This window comes from Rhinolophus ferrumequinum, chromosome 16, assembly GCF_004115265.2.
Source record: "Rhinolophus ferrumequinum isolate MPI-CBG mRhiFer1 chromosome 16, mRhiFer1_v1.p, whole genome shotgun sequence".
Taxonomy (NCBI): domain Eukaryota; kingdom Metazoa; phylum Chordata; class Mammalia; order Chiroptera; family Rhinolophidae; genus Rhinolophus; species Rhinolophus ferrumequinum.
Window position 1 is genome coordinate 23,852,929 of NC_046299.1, and position 24,862 is coordinate 23,877,790.

The window sequence follows — 24,862 nt, forward strand, 5'->3', positions numbered from 1 at the left end:
TCACTTAGGAGCGACTCGGCTCCGTTCCAGACCAGCAGCCTAGAGCAGTGGGCTGGAGAGAAGGGACGCCGCTGAGCTAGAGCAGCCCAGCGGCGGAAGGGAAAGTGGGTGATAAATTTAAATAACCAGCTTGACTTGGCAGCTTGCTGAGTTGTGATGCAGTGAAATTAAAATCTCGGCAGAACTTGCAAACACTACCCAGAAAAATCGGTCTCTCTCCTTGGTTCCATGATGGAAGGTGCAGAGAGGAGGCTATCGGCCGAGCCCCAGCCTCTGGCAGCCACCCTTGCTTGCAATGTGATTAGCTATGTCCTGGCCCACTGGGCCCCACACTCCCCTCCACACAATAGTCCAAGCTCCTCTCTCCTCTCAGTCTTGACCTTGTGGAACAGATGTATCAAGTGGCTGGTGAAGTTTGAAATCAGCCTCTAGTGCCAGGAGATGGCAGGAATATCAATAAGGTCAGCTCTTCAAGTTAGGCTAGGGCATTCCTGGGCTGGTTTCCTCAGGACTCATCCCTGGAGGTTTGCAACCTCAGCTGCCTGTCCCCAGAGAAGAGGATAAGCTGGGTGCCTGAAATGTAGGGGATGAAGAGGGCTCTTTGAACCCCTGGGTACACCTAAGCCAGGCTGTGGGCACAGAATGACCCCCTTGCCCTCTCACTTGGAGTACCCACCTGGCCAGTATCATCTACCTGAAAGGGCCCTCCTGGTTTTTCCTCTAGCAAAGCCCTTCCTATTTTCCAACAAAATCACCTTTTTAAGAATCTTTGTGGGAAATTTCTACAAATACACCAAAAGCCTCTAGCACACGGCAGCCATGCTTAGAGCCTGATTCTCACAGATGCCCACATCTTTCTAGAAGAACTCTTGCGTCTGTTCTCCTTGCATCACTGTTCACTGCTCCCCAAAAGCCCTGGCCTGAAGGCCAACATGCTGGCCCCACTCCTGAGATGGCCCATGAAGTCTCTGGGCACTGCCCCCTTTCTCACCTTGACAGTACCTCCAGCAAATTCTGTTTGTCCCCATAATAAACACATCATGAATCATTCATCTTTAATAGATTATGCAAATTAGGAGGACATAAAATCAACAAAGATCAATAACTGCAGCCGTTTAATTGCCGGCAAAAACATTTTAAGAATGAGCAGCCCTTTCTCGAGTAATGGCACCATTCATCCAAACATTGGATCTTGGCCTAAGTGTAGAAAAATCATTTTGTGCTCCCGCCCCCCACCTCCCCTCCCCCACCTCTCCACACACTTCTCTCTTTTTTGGTAATTTCCAGTTTCTGAGCGAGTTTCCCCGTCATTACCACTGGTGAACAGCTCCGAATGTTAATGGTTCTGCTTTTGTTACTCCTCGCTTGATTGAAATGTCGCATACAGATTGAGATGTTAGTGCTAACTTGCCACCTGGGAATGTCAAGCTGGGTCTGAAATGAACTTTTCTCACACTTGGATCCAGATGGATCAGCCGGAGATGTTCCCAGGCTGAGCTGGGACCGTTCCAGGGCCATGGGGGGGAGGCGGGCGGGGGAGGCGCAAGGTGGAAGGACTTTTCTGCACCAGGCCAAGTTCTCCTGCAGCAGAAGCTCTGCCCCAAAGTTCCATCTCTTAACCCCAGGAAGCCCCTGCCTGCCTTCTGGACTGGACCCAGGGACGGACAGCTGGGATTAGAGAAAAGCCTCCTGGGCTCTCTTTAGGAAGAGACCACTGTCACTCTCAGCAGGTCAGGAGAAAGGTAGCCTGGCCTAGGCCATCTCTCTGCTTTGGGTCAGAACACTCAGAGAGCTTCCAAGGTGGGCTAAAGTGGGCTCATGCCGAGGGCCAGTTGATAATAGTCTGTGTCCTGATCCAGCTAAGGTTGTCATTCCCAGAACTGGTCCATCCAGTTCTCTGACACTTCCAGAACTCAACCTCTGATTGTCTAGCCAAAGAGCTCTACTGTGTCCAAGCCAGAAACAGTTGTATCAGGACACTCCTTAAGAAGATTCTGGGAAAGCTAACAGCAGGGCTCTCCAAAGACCCCAGGTGGCCACTTGCATCTACCTCAGACCTGAGCTATACCCAGATCAGACAGGTCAGAAGCAAGGCCCTATCCTACAGCGAGGCCAGGTCTGCTGCCAGTCTTCGCCACTGGCTGTGATGCTAGCTGCTTGCAGCCTGCTGCCAGGTCCCTAGGCCGCCTCCGCTTGCCTTGCTCTGCAGGTAACGCCTCAGTGTCTCCCAATCCCCACCGAGACCCTTCTCAATCATTCTGTCTCCCAAGGAACAAACGGCACATTGGCTTTAGTGTCTCTAGAATAATTAGGTGAATTTTAATAACACCTCAATGTGTGTCTCTCCCACTTGGGCACTTTCCTGGCCTGGAAACCCTTCTGCAGTGCCAGGCGCCTTCCACAGCCGGCAGATCTGAGGCCTAGAGCTTCATCGACTGGGCTCTTCACTGAGCCACACCTCGGCGTTCTTCCACTCTAGCTGCCTCTGCTGCTCCTAATCCATGGGAGCACCTGGATTAGGTGCCCCCTCCCCCTGTTTGACTGTGGGACAGGCCGGACCCTGCCTGGCCTTAAAATCAAGTCTTGGGCTCTGATTTTTCTGGGAAGCAGAAGGGCTGGGATCATTGTACTTATCTATAACCACAGAGCTGGATGACATGTCCTGAAGCCCAAAGCCACAGCGACCCAAGCTGCCCAGAAGGGAAGGAAAGCAGGTTCCCAGCTGTCTTGAGGAAACAAGGGCATGGAGGCTGGACACTGGGCACTCATGCTCTGTTCTTGCCATTCTGGCCTATTTACCCTCTGCGTTCTCTCACAACAAGTCCTAGCAACAGGCTTACAATTCTGGGCCTTGATGGAGGCAAGAAAAAAATGCAAAGAGAGAGGCAAGAGGATTTTTGCTGGGCAAAAAGAGCCAGCAATAACCCCCTTTCTAGGCTGAAGTACACAGAGACCCTGACCGCAATTTTTCCTGCTCACATCTGTACACATCTATTTGGGAAGCACCCTGGTTTTTGGAGGCTCACTCTCTCTGCAGATATCATGGCAGGGGGGCCCACTTGTCACACTGGGCCCCAGATGGCATGGGCTGAGGCACCTGCATTGAAAGCTGTGCCCCCACCCTCCTGGAAGCCCCCTTACCGGTCACAACGGGGTATGTCTGCGTGCCTGACACGTTGCTGCCCAGCTCGGGGTTGGTGGACGCAGATAGACTCGATTTGACTTCATCAAGCCCAGGGGTCAGGGCTGGGAGGGAGTACTCGTTCCCCTGGGAGGAGAGAGAAAAGCGACAGCTCTCTATTGATGCGCGCACACACGGAGAAAGGGCTCAGTGTGCAGATGGGGAGGAGGACCGAGGAGCCCTCCCAGATGGGGTGGAAGGAGATGGCCAGGCAGAGGGAGGGGAGAGTGGGAGGGGCGGGCTCCACAGACGATGCAGAGTTTTGTGTGGGTGGGGGTAGACCTGACCTGTGAAGCTGAGGTGCAGCCTATACTTTATCAGTGGTTATCCAGCACCCTGTACATTTCTGTAACAGTTCCTGCCTAAGAAGCCCCAAGAGTGGAGTGTAGCAGTGAGGATCCCACTGCCGAGAGGCAAGGGGAGTTTTAAGGTCCCCCTGGGGTGGGGAACCCTGAGGAGGAGGGGCGACCATGACATGATGGCAAAAGCAGTAGCTGGGGGGAGGGCCTAGTGGGGCCTCCAGCCTGGCACTGCTGGGCCAGCTGAAAGGGTGCTGGCGCCCCTTTTTTAAAAACAAACAAAGACAGCCCCACAGGCCCCTTGCTCTCTGCCTGTGCACTGGGGTATGAAATTGGGGAGGGGGAGAGTCCACATGGCTAACAGAAGGGTGGGAGGGGGCCAGTCATTGACTCTGAAAGGGTGTCCTGCCCGAAACACTCGGGTAATTGCCTTTTTATTGCAGCCACCGCCAAGCCAGACCCCAGAGCTGGGCAGGCCAGGAGCCTGCACAAAGCAGGAAAAGTTGCTCTGATTAATATTACGTTAAATTAAAACTGATTTTCTGCTCTTTCGGGTCCGTTTTTTTCCCTTCCGCTTCCTGGCCCCCCCAGAGAACCCCCTCCCCTCCCTGGCTGGACGGGATTGCCTCGTCATTTCCAATTCCTTCTTGTATTGATCTTCCTGTAGAAATCAGTTTTGTAATTAGCTGCAAATTAGGCCTTCTACTGGGGGTGAAGCTGCCCCCTGATTTATCACCAGAGTAATTCGCTGTGATCGGAGAGAAATTAAAATGAACTCAATTAGGCTTCGGATTTGCTTTATGGGCCCTGCTCCGAGTTTCAGGGGGAAAAATGACTGTGCTGGTGTTTAATAGTCTAATGAAAGTAAATAAAGGTTATTCATTGTAATACAGCCGGGGACTCGGGGAGGGTGCACCGAGCCGCCCGCCTCAGCCAGCTCCTCCTTTGTTGGTTTATGGCTCAGGGCACCTTAAAAAGACTTTTGATTTTTGTTTTATGAAGACAAACAGCTTATGGGATAAAAGGACGGGCGGGGAGAAAGGCGAGTAGCTGAGAGCTGTTGGAGTCCTAGAGCCGAACTGTGCTGTGTGGAGCCAGGGTAGCTGTGCTGGCGTGTGTGTGCTTGTGTGTGCATGCACGCGCTTGCATGTATGCACGTGTGTGTGTGCGGGTGCAGGTGCAAGCAGTGTGTGGTGCTGCGGCTGTGGGCCTGGCCTAGGCCATAGATCTAGGAGGAATGGGGGTGTGCTCCTGTGTTTGAGCACATGCACTGCAGGCTACACTGAGGTGAGGGTAGAGGTGAATGCTGGAAGGTGCTGAGCTGGTGGTCTGGGGAGAATGCTGTGAGTACTACGGGCTGTGGGGGGGGGCAGGCGGGTGGTGGTGATGTGTAAACATGTGCACTGGGGTAAAGGTGAGGAGTTAGGAGATGTGTTTCTATGCTGCATAGTGTAGAAATGTGCTGTGGGATACGTCCCATGCTGTGTGTTCTGAACTGTTCTGCATCTGTAGGACTCAATAAATGCCAGTATTGGGTCCAAGAGGTAGGCAGTCAGCCGGCCTGGGGTCACTTTGTACAGCTGGGAGCAAGAGGCAGACAGCTGGGCAAGAAGAGTGCCACAGGCTTGCACAGACTTTCTGTAGGACCCTGGGGGGCATTTAGGCAAGAGGACATTTCCCAGTACTCTATGGCAGAAGCAGGGAATGTCAGGACCAGAGGAGACCTGTTAGATCATACATCTTAGCCCTTTAGTCTATAGACAGGAAAACTGAAGCTCTGAAAGGGATAAGACTCACCCAGGGCCATACTCGAACTAAGAACTCACCATTTCCAGCTACCACATATCATAATGATTTGTCCTAACTACTATCATGTCCTATATGAGCCTATTCACACGGCCCACACACGGTATACCCATATGCAGCACATGCAATGCTGGGTGTACACATGGCCGATGGCTGTGCACATTCTCCAGAGGCCTGTTCTACCCAATTCCTTTCTACTTCTGCACGCAGAAAGCGCCTTCCTCACCTGTTCTGATTTGATGTGCTCTGATGCCTGGAAGACGTCAGGGTAGGAAGGACGCTCAAAGACCCGATCCAAAGCTTCCAGCTGCTGCTGGGTGAAGGTGTCAGCTCGCAAGTGCTTCCGCAAACTGTCCACGCCACTCTGGGAGTCTCCATTGGGGACTGAGCCCTCGGACACATCTGGAGGACACATGGACACTCGGGGCATCAGTGTAGGCCAGCAGAGGCACAGAGTAGTGCAGTGGGCAAAGAGGGGGTGCCCTGGCTTGATCCCTAGGGCTTTGCACCTCTGCTAGGACACCTTACCCCCAGCTTTGAGGCTAGAGGGGCTGGCCCAGGAGCTGGCCATGCCTCAGAGATCTGGCTGATGAAGCCAGAGTCTCTGAAAGACCTAGGAAGAGACAGGGAAGTTGTCCCAGCATGGACGGCGGGGGGCAGAAGGACTAGACAGAGGTAGAGCCGGAGGGGCTCCCAGGGGCCATCTCCCCTGCACCCCTTCTGTCCCCTGGCCTGGGTCAGCCTGGGGGAGGAGCTGGGTGTCTCAGATCGGTATTACCCAGCCTGTGGAGAATTGAACTTGGCTCTGAGATGAATTTCAGTTCCACTGACTCCAAGGGTGGAAAATCATCAAATCTCCGAGGCTGAGTGTAACAGGGAGACTGAGTGAAGTAATTAACTTCACCACCAAGGGAGGAGGGACTTGAAGTCAAGCTGAGGCATTCTGTTTGCATTAGGCCAGGACTGAGACCAGAGCAGGAGGACAGCAGGTGGCAGGTGAGCAGTAAAATGCTAACTTGGGCAGAGACTGAAGACAGTGTCTTTGTGGATGCTGTCGTGCCCAGGCCACCCACTCAGCCTCTGTGCCTGGCCTGGACTCCGGCTAGGCCTCGATCAGAGGCCAGTTCCTCAGCCACCTGGGTCCTCCCGCAGTTCTCCATAGGGAGCTGAGACTTGCTCCATGAAGGAAAGGCCATGGGGGTGCCACACTAGTGCCCCTCCCTGGGCTGCAGGCCAATCCTGTCCACGTCCTGCCCTAACCAGTCTCTCTCACCATTCTGTTCCCCTCCCACCCCAGCCCTGCTCTTCTGCATTGGGTCCACTGTAGTTTCATACTATACAGTGGGCCTGCCACCTCTCACTGAACCCCTCCGCCACAACTCCCCTGGACCAAGCTGGGTGGGTCCTTCCTAGACACAGCTTGGCCAAGACCAGCTGGGGAGGCTTAGGCCTGGGGCCAGCTCATGCCTAGAGTGTTTCTCTGTAACTGTTATATATATCAGTTTATAGGTGATTATACGATATGATATAATCAATATTGCATTATATACAGTAACACCATACAGTATCATTCGGGAGACCATAGAAAATATTACATATTGATTAACCTCAACCTGCAGCCATCCTCTCTTGCTGGCCTATCAGACGAAGCACGGGGGTCTGCTTTTCTAATGGGACCTCTTGTCTTCCCTTCACTGTAGTCTGGGGAGGGGGGGAAGCAAAGAAAGTAGTGTGCGTGTGTGTGTGTGTGTGTGTGTGTGTGTGTGTGTGTGAGAGAGAGAGAGAGAGAGAGAGAGAGGAGAGGGAGAGAGAGAGAGAGAGAGAGAGAGGAGATGAAGAGGAGAGAAGGAGAGCGAGGAGAGGAGAGAAGAGAGAGGAGAGAGAAGAGAGAGAGAGAGAGTGAGGAGAGAGAGAGGAGAGAGAGGAGTGAGAGAGAGAGAGAAGAGAGGAAATGAAAATCAGATCAAGTCTGAGGAGGACAGAGAGAGACACGGGGACAGCCTCAATGGTATTTCTGTTCTCTCTGTTCCTATGGACACAAAACTCGGTGGGTGTGTATTTTTCTGTGTAAGCCTCTGCAGTGATTTTCTGTCTGAACCACTCCATATGAGTGACATACGCATCTCCCCATATGAGTTTGAGTTAGGGTGTGGCATATTTATTTTTCCCTTTTGTGTGAGTATTCTCTGTGTAGATACATTTCCACACACATAAACATCCAGATAAGTAAGTGTCTGGGTACGTATAAGTGATAGACAAAGAACTTTTCTGAACAGATGTGTGTGATTACACGGGGGGCAGGCGCCCACGTCTCCCACGTTTCTCCTGTGCTTTCTTCTCTTTCAAGGATTGCCATCATCTCGGTTCCACCCCTTATATCTATTTGCCCGTTTCATTGTGTCTAATTCTCTCTTGCTGGATTCCTCCTAGCTTCTGGGAAGCCCTGCTGTCAGGGTGGAGAAAGGCAGTGAGTGTCCTTGCGTGTGGTTATTGTAGTGTCACCAGTGGGTTCTGGGGAGTAAAGTGTGCATTTATCTGTGAGTGTGTGCTCACACACGTATTATGTACCCGGGTGTAGGCATGTGTGGCGAGACTCATACCATACCTCTGCATAGATTTGTGTATATGCCGGTGTGTGACTTGGCTCAGCCTGTGTGTGTGTGTGTGTGTGTGTGTGTGTGTGTGTGTGCGCGCGTGCACGCGTAGGGGCTGAACTGAAGCTTTGTCCTCAGGTCACTGGCTGGAGGAGTCTCTTTTCCTTCATTATTCAGGGGCCCTTCAGATCTTGACAAATCTGTCACTCTAAATTTGCGAGAGATTATGGTGCTCTCTCCCCCAGCCCGCAGAGAGGTGATATATGATATCTGCTGCCCCTATTGATTGCCTGATCTGGTGGCAGAGGCCGGCGAAATGAACTTGAAATGAACATCATGCCTCAACTCATTGTGCGTATAATACACTACTTAATCCCACATTTTTCAGCCGCTATGGAATTCAATTGATCAATCATGTTCCACTGATAGTACTGTTTTAGGGGTTATTGCTGCTCCCTCCACGCACTGACCTTTTTATTTATTTATTTTTCGGTATACTCAGGCCCTGGTGATAAGACAGGTTACAGAGGCGGCAATGGAGAGAAACAGGGTGGGAGGAAGGAAAGGCAAAAGGAACCCTGCTACTGGAAGAGGTGGCAGTGGGAGGCGGGCAAAGGGGAAAAGAGAAGGAAGGGGGTGGGGGAGAAGAAGAGAAAGAAGGTGCTAGAGGAGCAGCCAAAGCAAATGGGTGTGATGAAAGCATGCAGAGAAACCCCAGAGAGGGTAGGGAAGCTTGAGGGAACTCCCAAAGGAGAAAGAAGGTGATAAGGAGGCGGGAAAGGTGGCAGTAATGATGAATGGTGAAGGAGCACAAAAGAAAGTTCTGGGAGAACAGGGAGAAGAACCACAGGGCAAGGAGAGGGCCAGTGACATGATGGGGGGACAGGGCGGCAGGCCTCCCAAATCAGCCAACGGGCCCATGGGCTCTCCCAGGCTCTATCCAGAGGACCAGATGGCACAATTCCTTCAGCTAGAGAAGGAAGAGAGGAATGAAGGTAAGGAGGAAGGGTGGGAAAGGAGTGAGGAAAGGAGGTTGGGAGACGCCTGAGGAAGGGCAGAAAGCAAGAGGAAGGAAGGGAAGAAGATTTCCATGCTAGGAGCCCAGGGCAGCATTGGCTAGAGAGAGAGCACTTGCCACAAGAATAAAACCAGCTGGCTCTGCTTCCCCGGAAGCCTGGGTATCCAGCTAAGGAGGGCAGCCCAGAGTCTGGATGGGGGTGGGTTTGGAGGAGGAAAAGGAGATGAGAGCAGAGGAGATCAGAAAAGACAAGAGAACACAGAACAAAAGAAAGAAAAAATGAAGTGGTTGACAGTGCCAACCCCTTGGAGGGACCTCCTCAGGACAGTGGAGAGAGAGCTCAGAGTGGGATTTCCCAAGGGTGGAGTCTCAGAGGTGACAGGCAGAGGGTAGTAGAAACTGCGCTTGTGACACCCCCTGAAAGGCTTTTGTTAGAGGAGGAGGCAGAAGCAGGACTTCATCGAGGCTTCTGAGTGAGCAGGGAAGGAAAGTGTGTGAGTAATTGGATACATCTTCCCCTCGCGAGCTCCTTGTGGGCAGGGACCATGACAGATGCATCTCCGGGGCCCCAGAGCCAGGCACAGAGCTGGGCATACAGATGGTACTCAATGAATGAATGAATGAGGCTTTCTGGGGAGCATTCAAAGCCAGACCCCAGGCAGGAGGTCTCTGGACTGGCCCCCTGACGGCTTGGCATCCCAGGACACCCATTCACTTGTCAAGCAAGTCCCATGCATCCCTAGCTATCAGAGGACATGGGAAGACCCACAGAGGGCCCCTGGGTAGACCTAAGCCCCTCTTCACTCACCCCCACTGCTTGTCAGCTTCTGGAAGCATTGACTCTGGTCCACAGGAAGCCCTTCCTTTTCTCATCAATACCATCCTGCCCACCTATAGTGCCTCTACCGAAGGGACAGAGAATATTGTGTTCCCAGTTAAGAGCAGAACTTAACCTTGGAGTTCAGAACTGCCATCCAAAGCGGATGGGAGAGGTTGCTTGAGAACAACGTCCAGGTGACCTTTGCATTGGACCCCCCACACCAAGGCTCCAGTCAGAGAGAGCAGGGTTGGGATAAAACAGGCCTATTTGCCTGTGGTGGGAGCTGGTTGCAGGGAACACCTTTCTTAAACGATCAGAGGAGACCCTTGGCCTTCACCTTGATGGGATAAGAAGCCCACTCCTTGTCAAGCCTCCAGGAAGAGGCTGGAGTATGGTGGTCATATGCCCTGGGCTTTCTGGAACAATTCTAATTTCCAATATCCTTTCCTACTTTCAGGCCACGTTTTTCTACTGAGGTTGGAAAATGTGGTTCTGTAGGTTTAATAAGACTGCACAGAGCAAGGAGCGAACCGTGTGCTAGTTGGTCTCCATATGTGGAGAGTACAGCCTTGTTTTCCTGCTGTCCCCAGCCTCCATCCATTCATTAGCAGCTCACAGTACTGAGAGCTTATTACATGCCCCTGCTGTACTTTGTACAGCTCTTTTTAAATCCTGCCCCCAACAACCCTGGGAGGTAAATACTGATTTAGGATCCCTATTTTAAAGATGAGGAAACTGAGGAAAGAGAAAGTAAGTAGCTTATCCAAGGCCACGCAGCTGGTAAATGACAGTCAGGATTTCAATTCAGGTCTTTCTGATTCCAGACCTGCCCCCTACATCATTTCACTCTGCTGCTTGGGTGCCAAACACAGGGTCCCAGCTGAGCGCCACTTGGCCCCATCTGAGCCATGGTTTCCAGCATCCCCATTTCTCTGCCTTGCACCTCTCCCTATACTGATGCTGCAGCCCCTGAACTGACTGCCCAGAGTGTTTAGAGGACACCTGGTCTGAAGTCTTCATTTTACAGTAATGAAAACTAGTGGGGTGGGCAATGAGGTGGAGGAGGGGAGGTGACAAGTTCAAGGTCACACAACTAGGTACTAGACTCTAAGGACTGGAGCCCATTCCAAAAGCTTTGTCCACTACAGCATGGAATGAAGCAGATACAAATAAATTAAATTAAACAAACTGCTGAGTTAAAACTTTGACATACATTACTCTTTCAAGGGGAACAAAGGTTCATATTGTCTTCCCCTCTAATTGCTTCATATTTGTTTAGCAGTTAATAAAAAGCTTTCAAAAACCTTAGGTTATTTGGGTGGGGATTATAATCCCTTTTTTACTGGTGAGAAAACTGAGGCTTGGAGTAAATGAGCTGCAGATTAAATGAGGAGAAGTGGCTAGCTCAAGGACATATCCACCAGGGAGCCTGGCACAAGGAACGTATCCTGTAATCAGTCGTGGACTAAACCAATGAGCAGCAGCAGCTGCCTGCCCAGCCAACATCCTGAGCATGGGCTCCAGCAGCAGGGCCCCAATCTCCATGCAAATGAAGACAGCTGCAAAACCAAAGACCATCTTGACTGGCAGGAGAGCCACCCACATGGTAACAGTGGTTAGTTCCTGATCATGAGCAAATTATTTTCTTCTCATCTAAGTTTTTTCATATCATCCAGGCTTTGTACAAAAAGCACGTACTACTTCTAGAATCATTAATAAAAATGTCTTTTACTCCTCAATAAAAAGATCTGATCTCCTCATTCATTTAGCCTTGTCACTCCCCATCTATTGATTCCTGGGCTTCTCTGGAGCAGAGCTCTACCTTCCACTTCTCTGACCCCAGACTAGACCCTCTCTATGGCCAATCACAAATGAGGCTGCCCAGTGAGGTCTCAGTAGCTTGGAGAGTGGGAAGTCACTGAACGCCATGTTTTTAAAGGAGGAGAGCTAGGGATAAGGACAAAATAGAAGTGTTCTGTCCTCTTCATGTGTGGATATTTCTGCCCAAATTCCAAAGCCGGGACCTGCGAGGGGCAAGAGAAATTCTCCTGCACTGACCAAAAGGTAGGTGGGGGTGATGGTAATAGACAGAATGAAATAATGCCATTCCTTGGTCAGAAAGTGCCAAGGTCATCAAAGTCTACAAAACCAAGATGGAATGTGCAGGAGCCGCCCACCAAAACCCAGGAAGTAGGAATGAGGCATTTGAGGGGACTTTTTAAAAGTATCGTAAAAAAAACTTACTAACTTCAGTTTTATAAACCCAAATACAAATATTTACCTGTTTGTGGGGAAACTGACGATATTAGGGCTTTTGCATAAGCTAATTAAATCCATTCAAATTTACAAAATTATTATTATTATTATTCTCATTTTTCAGATGAGAGGCAAAATTATTTGTTCAATATCATCCAACTAGTAAGTAGCAAAGACCGGATATTTGAACTCAGGGATGTCTGACTCCAAAGCGGTCTCCACTCTATCAAATTTGCCTTCTTTGTCAAAGATTGTCATTATCATCGTATATTGAGCACTAACTATGTACTAGGGAGGCTTGAGATGCTTTACACACACTCTCTCTAATCCTTACAGAACACATGCAACAGAGATACCATTAGTTCAATTTTACCACAGAGGAAACAAGCTCAGGGAGAGTTAAAAGCATGTGCAGGATCGCGTAGCTGACAGGAAGCTGGGGGAAAGTAAGTCTTATTTCATCCACAGACAGAAAATGACCTGAAAAAGTGATACAGGAAGAAAAGAGAAAAGCGTGGAGGAAGTGGGAGCAGTGGGTGATGGGCGTCAGGCCTCTGGGGGGTTGGGGGGAGCAGGAGGGGTCAGCTGTGGTTGGGGTTGGGGGCTCTGTGTAAATGTTTGCTCCATACCATTTCGACCTATGGCCTCTGCCCCCCTCTCTCTCCTCCTTAGCTCCTCTAACACCCCTTTCCCCTTCTGAGGGGTTCACACCCAGGCTGTCCCCCCAGTCTCCCCAGCTGCCAGTTGTTGCAGTTTCAAACTCAATTGTTCTCCTCGGTACTGAGGCAAATGGAGTCATTAATTACCTTCTATCGGCTGGGCTGAGTTCAGAATGCGATCAATATCTCCGCTTGTCATTCAGGGCAGCCCGCCTGTGCAGCCCCAGCCCCACCCCCACGGCGGCAGGATGGAGGAGGTCTGGGCTGCCACCCTGGCCCTCCCATCTGATTGAGAACAGGGAGTGAGGTTTGGGACCAGGAATGGGGCTGATTCCAGACTGAAGAAGAGAAAGGATTCATGGAATGGGGAGGGGGTGGGGAGGAGGGGAGAGGGAAGTAGAAAAGAAGGGGAAAGAGTGTGAGGGAATGAGGAGAGAAGGGCAGGAGACAGGAAAGGGGGAGGGGAGAGGAAAGAAGTGAGGAAGAGAGGGTGAGGGGAAGCATGATGGAAAGGAGAAATAGATAGGAAATGGAGGAGGGAGGAGGAAAGCAGGTGCTGCAATGTGCTAGGAAGAGGCTGGGCTGGAGACCATGCTGGCGGAAACACTGTCTAAGGAGCTGGGCTGACATACCCCATGACCTCCCATCCTTAAACTGGACGATCTGTGAGACTGCCCTGGCCAGGAACCCCAAGACGAGCTGAAGAGGAGGCTACGAAGAAGCCCTTGGAAATCTGGCCCCAAAACAAGGTTCTGGTCAGCCTTTCAGCCCTGGCAACCCATGAGCAAGGGGCTCTCCTAGACCAAGCCCAGCTTCAAGCACTCCATGAGTTCACGACAGGGTGAAAGGTGGGCACTGGCATGACTAGCTTCCTGTGCCTCTGTGGGCACCAACTGCATCGTGACCCTAACTTAAATGCTGGACTGTTAGTACTATCTCCTGGGTTGAAATCCTAGTTTTGTTGCTCACGTGCCATATGACCTTGGCCAAGTCCCTTGAGCTTTTCTGGATTGAGTTTCCTCAGATGTACACTAGAGGCTTGCTGGTTCCTCCCTCAGCATTACTAATTTCTCCTTTCTCTGTATTCCAATAGCCATCTATCCAAACCTCTATTGTAGAAATAATAATAATAACTAAAATCGATCCAGTTTCTATTATGGTGCCAGACACTCTGCTTAATGTACATCCTTACAATAACAGCAGCTAACATTAAGTGCTTACTATATATTAGGCGCCTATCTAAGAATTTTACATATATTAACTCATTTAATTTTCACAAGAATTTAAGCAGGGAGCTTCTATTATCATGCCCATTTTGAAGGCAGGGACCCACCTCTTTCATCCTTCTAAGCCTAACATTGGGTATGACACATAGTAGGTGATAAAAAAATGTTGGCTGATTTGTTGAATAGGACTGCAAACGCAAAGACTAATAAACTCTTAACTTGCCTTACTCAATGTTTTACCTTTTAAAAGGAAAAAGAAGCAACAAAGGAAATTGCTCTTCTGGAGTGAGTGTCATCACATTTTACAGCTGGAAAGTATAGCGATCACTTAATCCATTCCCTCTTAGAGATTAAAAAAACAAAGAGGCCCGGAAAGGTTAAGTAATTTCTCCATGTCACACAGCTAGTCATTGTTAGGATGGGAACAGAGGTTCTCACAGAGCCGTTTCCATTATTTCAAATTGCTTAACTTTGACCAAGATAGAAAAACTGATAAAAGGGAAGTGATGAGGAGAAAGCAACCATGTCCAGAGTTGACAGTAGCAAAGCAAGGGGCACTGGACAGAATCCGAATTGAGGAAAGCAAACTGCTATGTGTTAAGGGAAGGAATGGTTGTGTGATCCCATGGCAAGAGATTCTAGAAGGGAACATAATTCCAGAAAGATAGGATGCTCTAAAAATGAAATTCCTCCTCTACAAGCTCAAAGAATCAACCTGACAAAGTGAAGAGAGGAAGCGTGGGGGAGGGGTGGAAAGAGAGGACATTTAAGGAAAATCATTGTTGTTGCACACGAATAAGCTTTAAAATATGATGAGCCTAGATTTTAAAAGGACATGTACACCGAACAGTGGAAGATTATGCGGCCATTAAAAAATCATGTTTTCAAAGAATATTTAATGATATGTGAAAATGGTCCTATATAATGTTAAGTGAAAATAGCAAGACAAGCTGTATATACAATATCATTCCAATCTTGATAAAAAATTATATGTATAAAATTATACATGCATAGACAAAAAAGACTGTAAAAGAACATACCAAATGCCAACAGTGGTTATGTCTCAGTGATGAGATTATGGGCGAATTTTAAAAAAATTTACTGTATCTTCCAAATATTTTATAATGAGCATATATCGCACTTTTTATCAGACAAAAACATTTGTTTTCCTCTGGTGAAGGACACAAAACCGATGGAAGGAGGAGACCATAACCAAGGGTGGGTATAAGAGTAGCATGAGCCTGTCAGGAAGACAAAAGCTGAGACAACAAAAAAGGGCCTTGGTAGCTCTCTTTGGAGAAAGAACAAAAACGAAGGCAGGTGTAGGCTCAGTGCTGGGGAAGAGGATATAATACTGAGAGAAAAGAGAGAAGGCGGAACTTCTCCAACCTCCAGCTTGCCTTTGTCTTGTCCACCAAAGAAAAGAATCTTCAAAATGGGACCAGCAGAGGCTGCCCAGGTCGGGAAGGGGCAGGCAGGTACTCCTAACCATTTGAGTTCACTTTCCTAGGTCCAGATAAGTCATATAGCAGGACCCTAGGGACAAAGGTAAATAGGATCCTAAGATTTTTGTTGATAATCCTTGAGAAGTCATAATGAAAAGGTGAGGCAGTGACAAAGCCCAGTGCTATCCTGCCTTGCAAAAAAAGGTAAGCTTACGCAAATAACACTCTAATAAATTTAATGGTAAGGTCTGGAAATCTTCTAGAAGAAATTATTATAATTTATGGGCACTAGAAAAGAAAATGGTGATACCCTGGAGCCTGCGTGTAGTCACCAAGAATAAGTCACGTCACATTAACTAGAGATCAATGCTTAGATAAATGCCATCCCCACTAAGACTTCAAGGCCCCTGGTTGGAAGCAACTGCCCTTTTTAAAAAAAAACAAAAACAGAAACATTCATCATGGCATTTTATAACTTGATCATAGCACCTATCACATTCCGCTTGTATAATGATGTGCACATCTATCTTCCTACTAGATTAGAAGCTTCATGAGGTCAAGTATTGTGTCCTATTTACCTTTGTAAATCAGTCCTGCCATGCTTCATACACAGTAGGCACTCAATCTGCATACCGACTTAAACTGGATTTTTTTTTATCGATTGATTAAAGAAATGCTGTGAATGTAGTGAATGTTAACAATTCACAAAGAATCTCCTTCCTAACTTTATGGACAATATGAAGAAAAGTGACATGGTTATGGCTGCTGGACTCAGTAGTACCTAAAGCATTCATGTATCGCAACCAGGAAGGAGGTCTCCACTGGTGGGCCATGCGGCTCTCCTTCACTTTAAAGGAAAATAACTCTTTTAAAAATCTACTAGAACGGTGATAGAGAAGATATGCTTATGATTTTAATCAGGTGGAATTAAGAGCCAAACCAACGAGATGAAATGGAATACCCTATGTTTAGGTTTTGAAAAATCAATCACACAAGTGCAGAACGGGGTAGACCTGGCTTGATAGCAATTGATGTGAAAAATATCTCAAGGTTTTAGTTGACCACGAACTCAATATGAGTTTGAGTCTGACATGGCTGCCAAAAAAAATAAATAAATAAAATAAATAAAATAATAATAATAATTCAAATGTAATATTGTAAGTTTCTTGAGCTCCACGTCCTGGGTCTTTGCTCCCATCATACCTTCTAACACAGTGGACACTGGGGCCCACAGTGATACAAATATCCCCAGAGAAGTAAATGTAAGTTTTCTCAATAGTTCACCTATTTACACGCCAAAGCAAAATCATAGACTTTCAGCAATCTGAAATGGTTTATAGGAAATCTTCCCAAGGACAGAGTGATAGGTTGAAAAATCATTTAGGGCCCTCGTAGTTCCTAACCAACCAGGAAAGAAGAGGGAAGTATGGGGGAGCCCTAGAACCCCAGAGAATTATACCAGTACAGTTACTTTCCCTGTTTTGAATGTTAGCTCCCACCCTCCTCCCGAACCCCTAGGTTACCTAGGAAAGAAGGGCATGGGCACCCACTGCCACGACCAGCCTGAGTGTGTGCAACCCATACTGGAAGAAGTACAAGGCGGATGAGCAAGTACAGAGGAGGGAGGAGGAGGGGAGGCCAGAGGCAACACACCGGCAAGGGAGCAAACAGGTAGTGGAGACAAGACAGATGCACAGAGAGAGGGGAGGAGTGAGCAGTGGGTGGGTTTAGGTGAATTCCCCAGAGTGATCAACTTTCCCGCCTGAGAGCATGCGCAGTGTCTTCCTGCTGGCCTGCTGGCAGAGGCTGGGGCTCCAGGCTCACTGGCCGCTGGTGAGGAAGGAGGGCTGGCTGAGGGTCTGTCTGTGTAGGACCTGAGTCCTCCTTCAGCCCTCTGTGAGCTCTCAGGGATGGGCTGGAGCCTTCTGCAAGGTCCTGGACTCCAGCTGGGGCCAGAACCAGTTAGAAACCTCTCTGGAGCCAGAAGGAAAGGGGGCTTTGTTAACTCAGAGAACACAAGCAAGACGAAAAATTACATACCAGGCCGCTCTAAGTATGCTTGTTTAGAGAAACTGCTTGCATTTATGAAGTCTTTGGTGCGGAAAGCAGGGTTGCAAATGACTGCATCAGAGCGACAGTAAAGGCCATTAATTTCCTGTTATGTTTTCCTGTGTTGGGGGCTTTATTAATTTAATTTTACACTGTCGAACAACAGCGAGAGCTGACACTGCCACACCGCCAAGGCTGGGGTTTTCTTTTTGTGTGTGTAGCAAGGCTTTGCCTGGCATGTAAATCAACGCTATTACCGGAACCAATAAAGATGTGTGGAGGGAAGAAGGGAGGGATAAGGAGGGGAAGGAAAAGAGGGGAAAGGAGAGAGAAGGGAAGAAAAAGGTCAAAAGCCATCCCTGGCCAGTTGCAGCTGCCCTCCATGCCGAGCGTCTCCTGGCTTCCCAGAGTAGCCTCCACAGTCGGCAATATCTGCCCGTCCTTCACTTTCCCTTCTGTTCTCTTCTTCTCTCCAATCTCTGCCTTCGGATACCTCTAACTCTGTTGCCCTCCTCTGTCCCAGCAGAACTTGAAAAGGGACAAGAAGTTCCCAGGAAGAGGCGGGAGACCAAGTTCTCCCACTGCCCATCCCCAGCGAAGGCGGGTCTCGGAAGCACAGGGGCAGGAGACCGGACGTTGCCCACCTGACAGGCCTGAGTAAAGGCCTTTGCTACATCTTACTGCCCTCTCCAGCCATTTCTCTCCTCCATACAACCCTTTCCTCTAAAGTCAAGGATCCTTGCCCATTTACGTATTATTGGTACACACACACATGCATCCATGTGCTGCGCACATGAAGAAAAATCTAGAAAGGCAGATATTCCAGCTTGCTTATAAGTCCCTCTAAGAGCTCCCATATCCTAACGTTGTCAACCATTTATTTCTTTTGAATTTCCAGGAAAGAAAAATACTGTCTCTTATTGTTTCTCCTTAAGAGAGTCCAGCAGTAGTTGTAAGGTATCTACTCGGTCTAGTCCAAGGTGCCAGAGAAAAATGGATCCCCAGCCTAAGAAAAAAGGCAGGTTTCTGGCAGACCACATCCTGACGTCTTTTATTCCCTAGACCTCACACCCCAAGACCACCCATACTGCCCCTCACCCAGAGTGCTTCCACAAGCTTGTTGCCCCAGTGGTCCACACTGCCCTCGGCCCAGCTTACCACACCAACAGTCCACCAGGTGTCCACACTGCCCACGTGTCTGGGTTGGCCACACTGCCAAAGGAGATGGGGGTAGGGGTGGGAAGGGAAGCGGGAGGGAAACGGAAGCTCCTGGAGTCACTCCTACCACACTGTCTGCATCCCTCCATCCTAGTCTTCGAAGTCTGTGGGGCCTAGGGAGATCTGTGTGAGCCAGTGAAAGAGAGAGAGAGAGAGAGAGAGAAAGAGAGAGAGAGAGAGACAGAGAGGGGGGGGGGTGCGTGCCCGCGCACACGTGTGTGTATGTAGGTAAGCACACATGTGTCCATGCATCTCTCCCTCTGTCACTGGCTTGCCCACGCTCCTGCCTGCACACTTACTGCTTCAGGAGCCATTTGGCAGGCTCTGGGAGGCTGTTGGATAGAATCCAGCTCTCCCTGGGAGGAAAGCATAAACTTCATAAACTACATTTACTTTAATGCAGGTTGCTGGGGCAGTTTTCCTTAGGCTTTTCTTCCTTCCCTCCTCTGCTGTGTCTCGATCACATTTTATCCCAGCCCCTGTGTGCACTCAGACCACACACACACACACACACACACACACACGTGCAAATATGCACACACGCGTGCGTGCACACACACACACACACACACACATTCTATAGCCAGTACTGAAAAAGGTGAAGCCTGGGGCAGGACGAGCATGGGCAAGATGTACAAGCTCTGTTTAAAGGAGAAAGCCTCCGCTGACCCTGGAAAGGCCCCTGTGAGATGCCCACGCACTCGTCTCCGGGTGGAGATGAGCACAAAGGGTGCTGCAGTGAGGCAGGTGCCTCCGGGAGGGAGGGATGCTGACATTTCCCGGGGATGGCCAAATTAGAAGACACCTGGAGGCTGGGCTACAGGGCTCCAAGAAAGGGAGGGCCTCCAGGAAGGTGGAGGTTTGTGAGGCCTCCCTTGTCTAGTGCTGTCAAGGTCAGCAGGTTCGGGTTCACTGAAGGGTCAGGATGGTTTGAATTACTGGCTCTGCTGCAACTCAGCTCTGAGGCTCGCGCTGTCTCCCAGCCCTCCCCCAACTCTTTCCCAACCCTCCTTGCCTTTCTACCCCCAAGGGGCAAAATGGGGAGGGTCATGGAGAGCCCTCCAGCCACCACGGCCCTGGGGAAGGCAGGCAGGGGAAGGGTCCTTCCCTGGGCTCTAGGGCTCCTTGTGTAGCCACAATGGTCAGAGAGGCTGCTGAGACCCGGTCCCCTGGTAGGCAGCAATCCTGGGTCTCCCCAGCCTCCCTTCTCTCCAAACCCTTTCCCTGAGGGGTCCCCCATGCCCCTGCCCTTCTCAGCTGCCTGCTGGCCTGCAGAGGAGGAGGTGCCCAGGGAGGCCAGTCCACAAGCAGCAGCAGGGCCTGGGGGACAGCCTCAGAGCCTGGCTCCTCCCTCCTGTCCATGGCCTGCACTTGGGGGAGAAGGGCAGTGCTGAGGCAGCGGATTTCTCGCTTGGTGCCCTTGCCGGGTGGGGGAAGGAGAACGATGCCTACCTGCAGGGCTAGAAAGTAGTTGCCAAGTGGAAGACTAGGATTGGAGACGTAGTGTGACAAGATGGTATGCACACAGGTGCACAGGCGCGTATGGACACGGTGGGGAGGAGGACCTGAGGCCTTTGCTGAGAAAGTTGTAATACTGTGCTACACCCACCCCAATTTCCAGCGGTAGAGGGGCACACACAGCCCCCTCTAGGGCAACTCTGTACGTCTCTCCTGGGCCATGGGGTCGACTATCTATTCTGACTTTTGGGCACTTCATGAAAAAAAAAAAAATTATTTTGTGCTAAATCACAACATATTTCTTCATACAAGCAAATATAACTCTTTATCCACAACAGCACGAACTGCCTGGGAACCTGAGATGGTTAATGATTTAGCTATCGTCTCTGGTATAAACGCAGGGATTTATGGACAAATTCATGCCCCCATGTCAGCTACCCACTGCCATGGCTAACCCCTGGTCCTTCCCCACAGAAAAAAGTAAATCCACGTATACACAGGGCCCAAAGGAAAGGTCTTCATAAAACATTGACATTAAACTACACCTACCTCTGCATAACGACACGGTCAGTGTTTAACAGGCTCACTGCCAACACTGCCCAGAGTTTGGCTAAAATATGCGATCCAACTAAGATAGAAAAATTCTCCCCTCAGTATGAACGGTCTGATTTCCCAGGTTACTGGGAAGATATAATCATGACAATGAATGTGTGTTCATAAGTGGATTTTTTTTGGTGTCTTAGCAAATGCTGACCTTTGAACCTTAGCTCTTTCTCGGACTGGAGTGGACATTAGCCAGAGTTTGAAAGTTTGTTGGAAAATGAACATAGGTTGAGCTTTGTTAATGTAGTTAAACTCAGGCACTTGTCTAGACAGATGATGGCCTTCCTGTGGACTTAGTTTCTGAGCTTTCATAGGACCTGCCTCATGAGGGGCAGTCCGGTATGCGAGAAATCATATAATTCTAGCAATAACCCACAGAGCACCTCTCCTTAGAGAAACTCAAACTCTGCTCGGCTTCCCTTTGCCAATATGTCTTCTTACAGAGCCTGGCCAGGGCCTGGAGGAGAGGGAAAGCAAAAAGAGGCTCTGCGATTCCCGGCCCGAGATGTGAGCTCACTTCAGAGGTCTGAGGGCATGTGACCCCAGGTCCATACTCCTGGGTGGCGGTTCTCTAAGAAGGGAATCGGATGGCTATGTGTGTGTGTGTGTGTGTGTGTGTGTGTGTGTAAGGATTAGGTAGTGAACAGATAGAACGGTGCCCAAGTGCTAGAATCAGTGCAACCTCGTTCTATTTACCCAACATGGTACAACCTCACTGTGTCTTCTGGGCCCTCCATGGCACCCCTCCCAGGTCCTTCGGGCTGAATCCTGTCCCACTAAAATGGTGTGTACTCAGCGAAACCTCCCTAAGCTCTTCCCATGCAGGCAGCACTCAGATCCCTCTCTGCTTCTGCCAGCCCCCTGCATCTGGACCAAAAAGTCACAGAGGACAGGCAGGCTGTGGGCCTGAGAGAGTCAGTCTCCAGCTCCTCTCTGTCTCTAAATGTCTGCCCATGCAAACCTACCAGGGAGCCCTCACCTGCAGACTTCCTCCATCAGCCTCCTCCGGGACCGCAGGCTGTGCCCCAAGTCCCCAGGCCTGGCAGTGGGGCCGGGGCAACCTCTCTACCCTGGGGTCCTCCTTTTTCTGACATCGGCACTGCTCCCAATTCCTCTCCAGAAAGAGAGCGGGGAAGAGAGACTGGTGACCAGGGCATGCCTGGTTTACATTAATGAGATACACCGTGTGTAATCCAGCATGGATGCAGCCTACAAAAGGAGGCGATCCCGGGCGGCCAGGAGCAGAGCTGCTCAGGTAATTGGTTTATCTATCTGGAAGCAGGGGGAGCAATCTCAGCACAGACAGACTAGCAGTAAAGTCTCTTCCTTAAGGCTATTTCCTTTGTCTTTTCAATTGCTTGCACATCCATGTGAGAGAGGGAGAGAGTGTTAAAGAGAGAGGGAGAGGGAGAAATGTTAATTTGTGAATTAATGGCTTTTCTCAGCGGAATTGTAAATTCAAATGTCACCTCACACGGTGACACCACGGCTGGTCTGCTGAAGAAGCAATGATAAGATCCCCCACCTCCCTCAGTGCCCCTCCCTCCCCAAAGATAGCTGTGGAGTGGAACATGCTACTTTTAATTTGCAATAACAACACAACGGAGGTATGCAGTAATGACTGCCTTCTTCCACCCTCCTCCTGGTTTCCTTCCCCCAGTCCAGTTGGCTCTCCATTTCGTCCCTCCCCACCCTTTTTGCTCTTCTGAAACAACACCTCACCCCACCCTAGCTGCCCCCCTCCCCACTGCACCCCAGCCAGGGCCTGATCACATGGGGGGGGTGCCTTTGGAATTGACGATGCTGTAACCCTCTCTTCTCCTTCAATAATCAGGGAATTAATGACCCTGAAGTTAAAGTGAGGCTGATACCAAGGCCCTACCCAGCGTTGGGAAAAAGCCTTCATTGTTTTCAAGCAGGAGGCGGGCAGCAGTGAGGGAGATTCATGGATGGAGATTGAATATGCAATTTTCTTTCACCTTGCCAAGAGCTGCCCCTGGGCTGTGCCTGGCCTAAATTTTTCCTTTTACCATCTCTGCCTTATCCGGCCCTCCCACCTCCCTTCCATTCTTTCCAGAAAATTACCTTCAAAATTGATTTCCACTTTTACAAACAAATATAATGGGAACACAGGAAAAAACTTGGGCCGTGATGAATTAGGGCTGTCAGGTGCTTCCAGGTCTCCTTTGCTTTTGTTTTACTACCCGATCTACTCTTTGTTTTTCCAAGAGCTGGAAAAAGTGCCCCCTTCCACTGAGTGCCTGACCCTCCATGCCACGGGGCCTCGGCCCCCAAACCCAGCAGTGGCCCATGGTGGAAGTGATTCAGGCTCTGAGACTCTTGTTAGCCTCCTGGTTTCGCATTGGAAGCCTGAGCCACCTCCTCCTTTTCTGCTCACTGGCCCTTAGGAACCCACTCTCTGAATAGTCTCTAACCGCCACCCCCCAGCTATTTCCCCTGACCCCCACACCATGTTCCCTCTGGCCCCCATACCTCTTAAAGTCCAGACCAGATGCAAACCTCCACCTCCTCTAATGTGGGCAGGATCAGTGTATACCTCGACTAGAGCAAATGAGAGACAGACAGACACTGAGAGATCCCGAAAGACAGGCAGGTAGAAGATGGGGGCAAGACTCCAAGATTGGGAGTCCAGGCTCCTCTTCAAAGGGCGTGTGAGGGTTCTGAGTGGCAACTCCCACACAGCCTGAGGGCATAAGGGCTCCCAGCCTCAGTCTCCCTCGCCTTGGGCCCAGGCCACCCGTGGAGGCAGGTTCAGTACAGTCCATCCATTTGCCAACAGGGTGCAGGGTGATGCCTACGGGGCCCTTTGGGCGAAAGTCTATATACACACCTGTGCCTCAGGACCATGGACCCTAACACACTCAGGCCTGGCTTCAGTTCTCCCTGCTCACGGGCACTGGCGGACATGTACCTGCTCACATCTGATCACTTCTTCAAGTATATACACTACCTAGAAGACGGCATACCTGCCCGACGCATGGCATTCCACATCCCCTTTCATCCAAAGACCTCAGAATGGCAGAAAACACACATATACACACATTTTCATAAACCATGCAAATAATTACATGTGTCCGTAAACAAACATACATTTCCCAAGTAAAAAATAAACTTGCCCTTGGGAGTGGAAATGCACGGCAGTAGATAGAAGGATGCCTCCATGTTAGAGAAGAAGGGGGTCTTATATTTATTTACATGCAACCAAAATGCTTGCAGATGCGAAGGAAGGACATGTGGCCCAACTGGGTAATTGCAGAGCAAATGAGCAAGCAGAGATGGCCCAAGGTCCTCCCAATCACACATGGGAGGTTGACATCTTTCCCCCACTGCCCTGGCCCTCCAGGGTAGCTTATCCCAGAATCAGCTTCCCTCGGCTGCCCTACTTAAAAGGGACCACACCAAGATTAGGGAGCCTGTGCCCAAATAAGTTTCTTTCTGACACAACTCCATTTTCCCGCAAAATATGAACTTGCCAGTTAGGCCTTCCGCCCCAGACACACAGCAACCCATCTTCCAAGACAGAGTTGGCTCAGCACCCTACCTCCGTGAGCTTGCTAGTGCTCTCCACACTCCCTGCGAAGTGAGTGCTGTTACGATCTCCACTTTTCAGAGAAGACGGAGCTGATGAAGGTTAAGTGACTTGCCCAAGGCACTAGAGTTCAAAACTGGCTCTGTCTGACTCCAGAGCCCACACTCTTCCGCACTGGGCCAGGCTGCCCATTCATGCCGTACTCCAGGGACTGCCTGCTGGCCCCCAACCCGAATTCTCCTTCCTGATGGAGGTCTGCAGCCTTCTCTTGCCTGAAGCCAGGGCTCCTGGACAGGGTAGGTGCCACTCATTTCCACAGTCTTGTCCCCTTATTTGCTCCAAGTCTAACCTGAGCAACACACTTGGGGACCTCTAGGAGGGCGACTAACTGAGGAAATAAACCACTTCTTCCAGTTATGGCTCCATCTAAAGCAGAAGGGAGCTATTGAAGGCAGGACTCGGCCATTTGCAGCCTTGCAACCTGCCCTGCCTGCAAACGCACAACTGCACCAGTTTGGCACCACTCAACTGCACAACTCATTGTGCACCTAATTAATGGAATGCAAAATCACAGCCCCCTGCAATCTCACACATCAAAGGATGCGACCAACACACCTCCCTTCCGCAGATCAACAGACTCAGACCATATGACTTCATTTAGATTTTTGGACAAGTTACGT

General features: G+C 49.9%; 1 protein-coding gene across 5 annotated transcripts in view; it reads right to left on the reverse strand.

Annotated features, from left to right (window-relative positions):
• The window catches only part of PAX2 (paired box 2), a 79,815-nt gene that overhangs the window by 16,406 nt on the left and 38,547 nt on the right, over positions 1-24,862 (reverse strand). For 4 of the 5 annotated variants that reach the window (XM_033131430.1, XM_033131431.1, XM_033131428.1 and 1 more), the window contains 2 exons: positions 5,513-5,688; positions 3,142-3,268 (listed from right to left, as the gene is read on the reverse strand). In XM_033131430.1, coding sequence (XP_032987321.1) covers positions 3,142-3,268; positions 5,513-5,688 — 303 coding nt within the window. Of the gene's footprint in view, positions 1-3,141; positions 3,269-5,512; positions 5,689-23,125; positions 23,195-24,862 lie in introns of all 5 variants that reach the window. The other variant, XM_033131427.1, reaches the window with a different exon arrangement.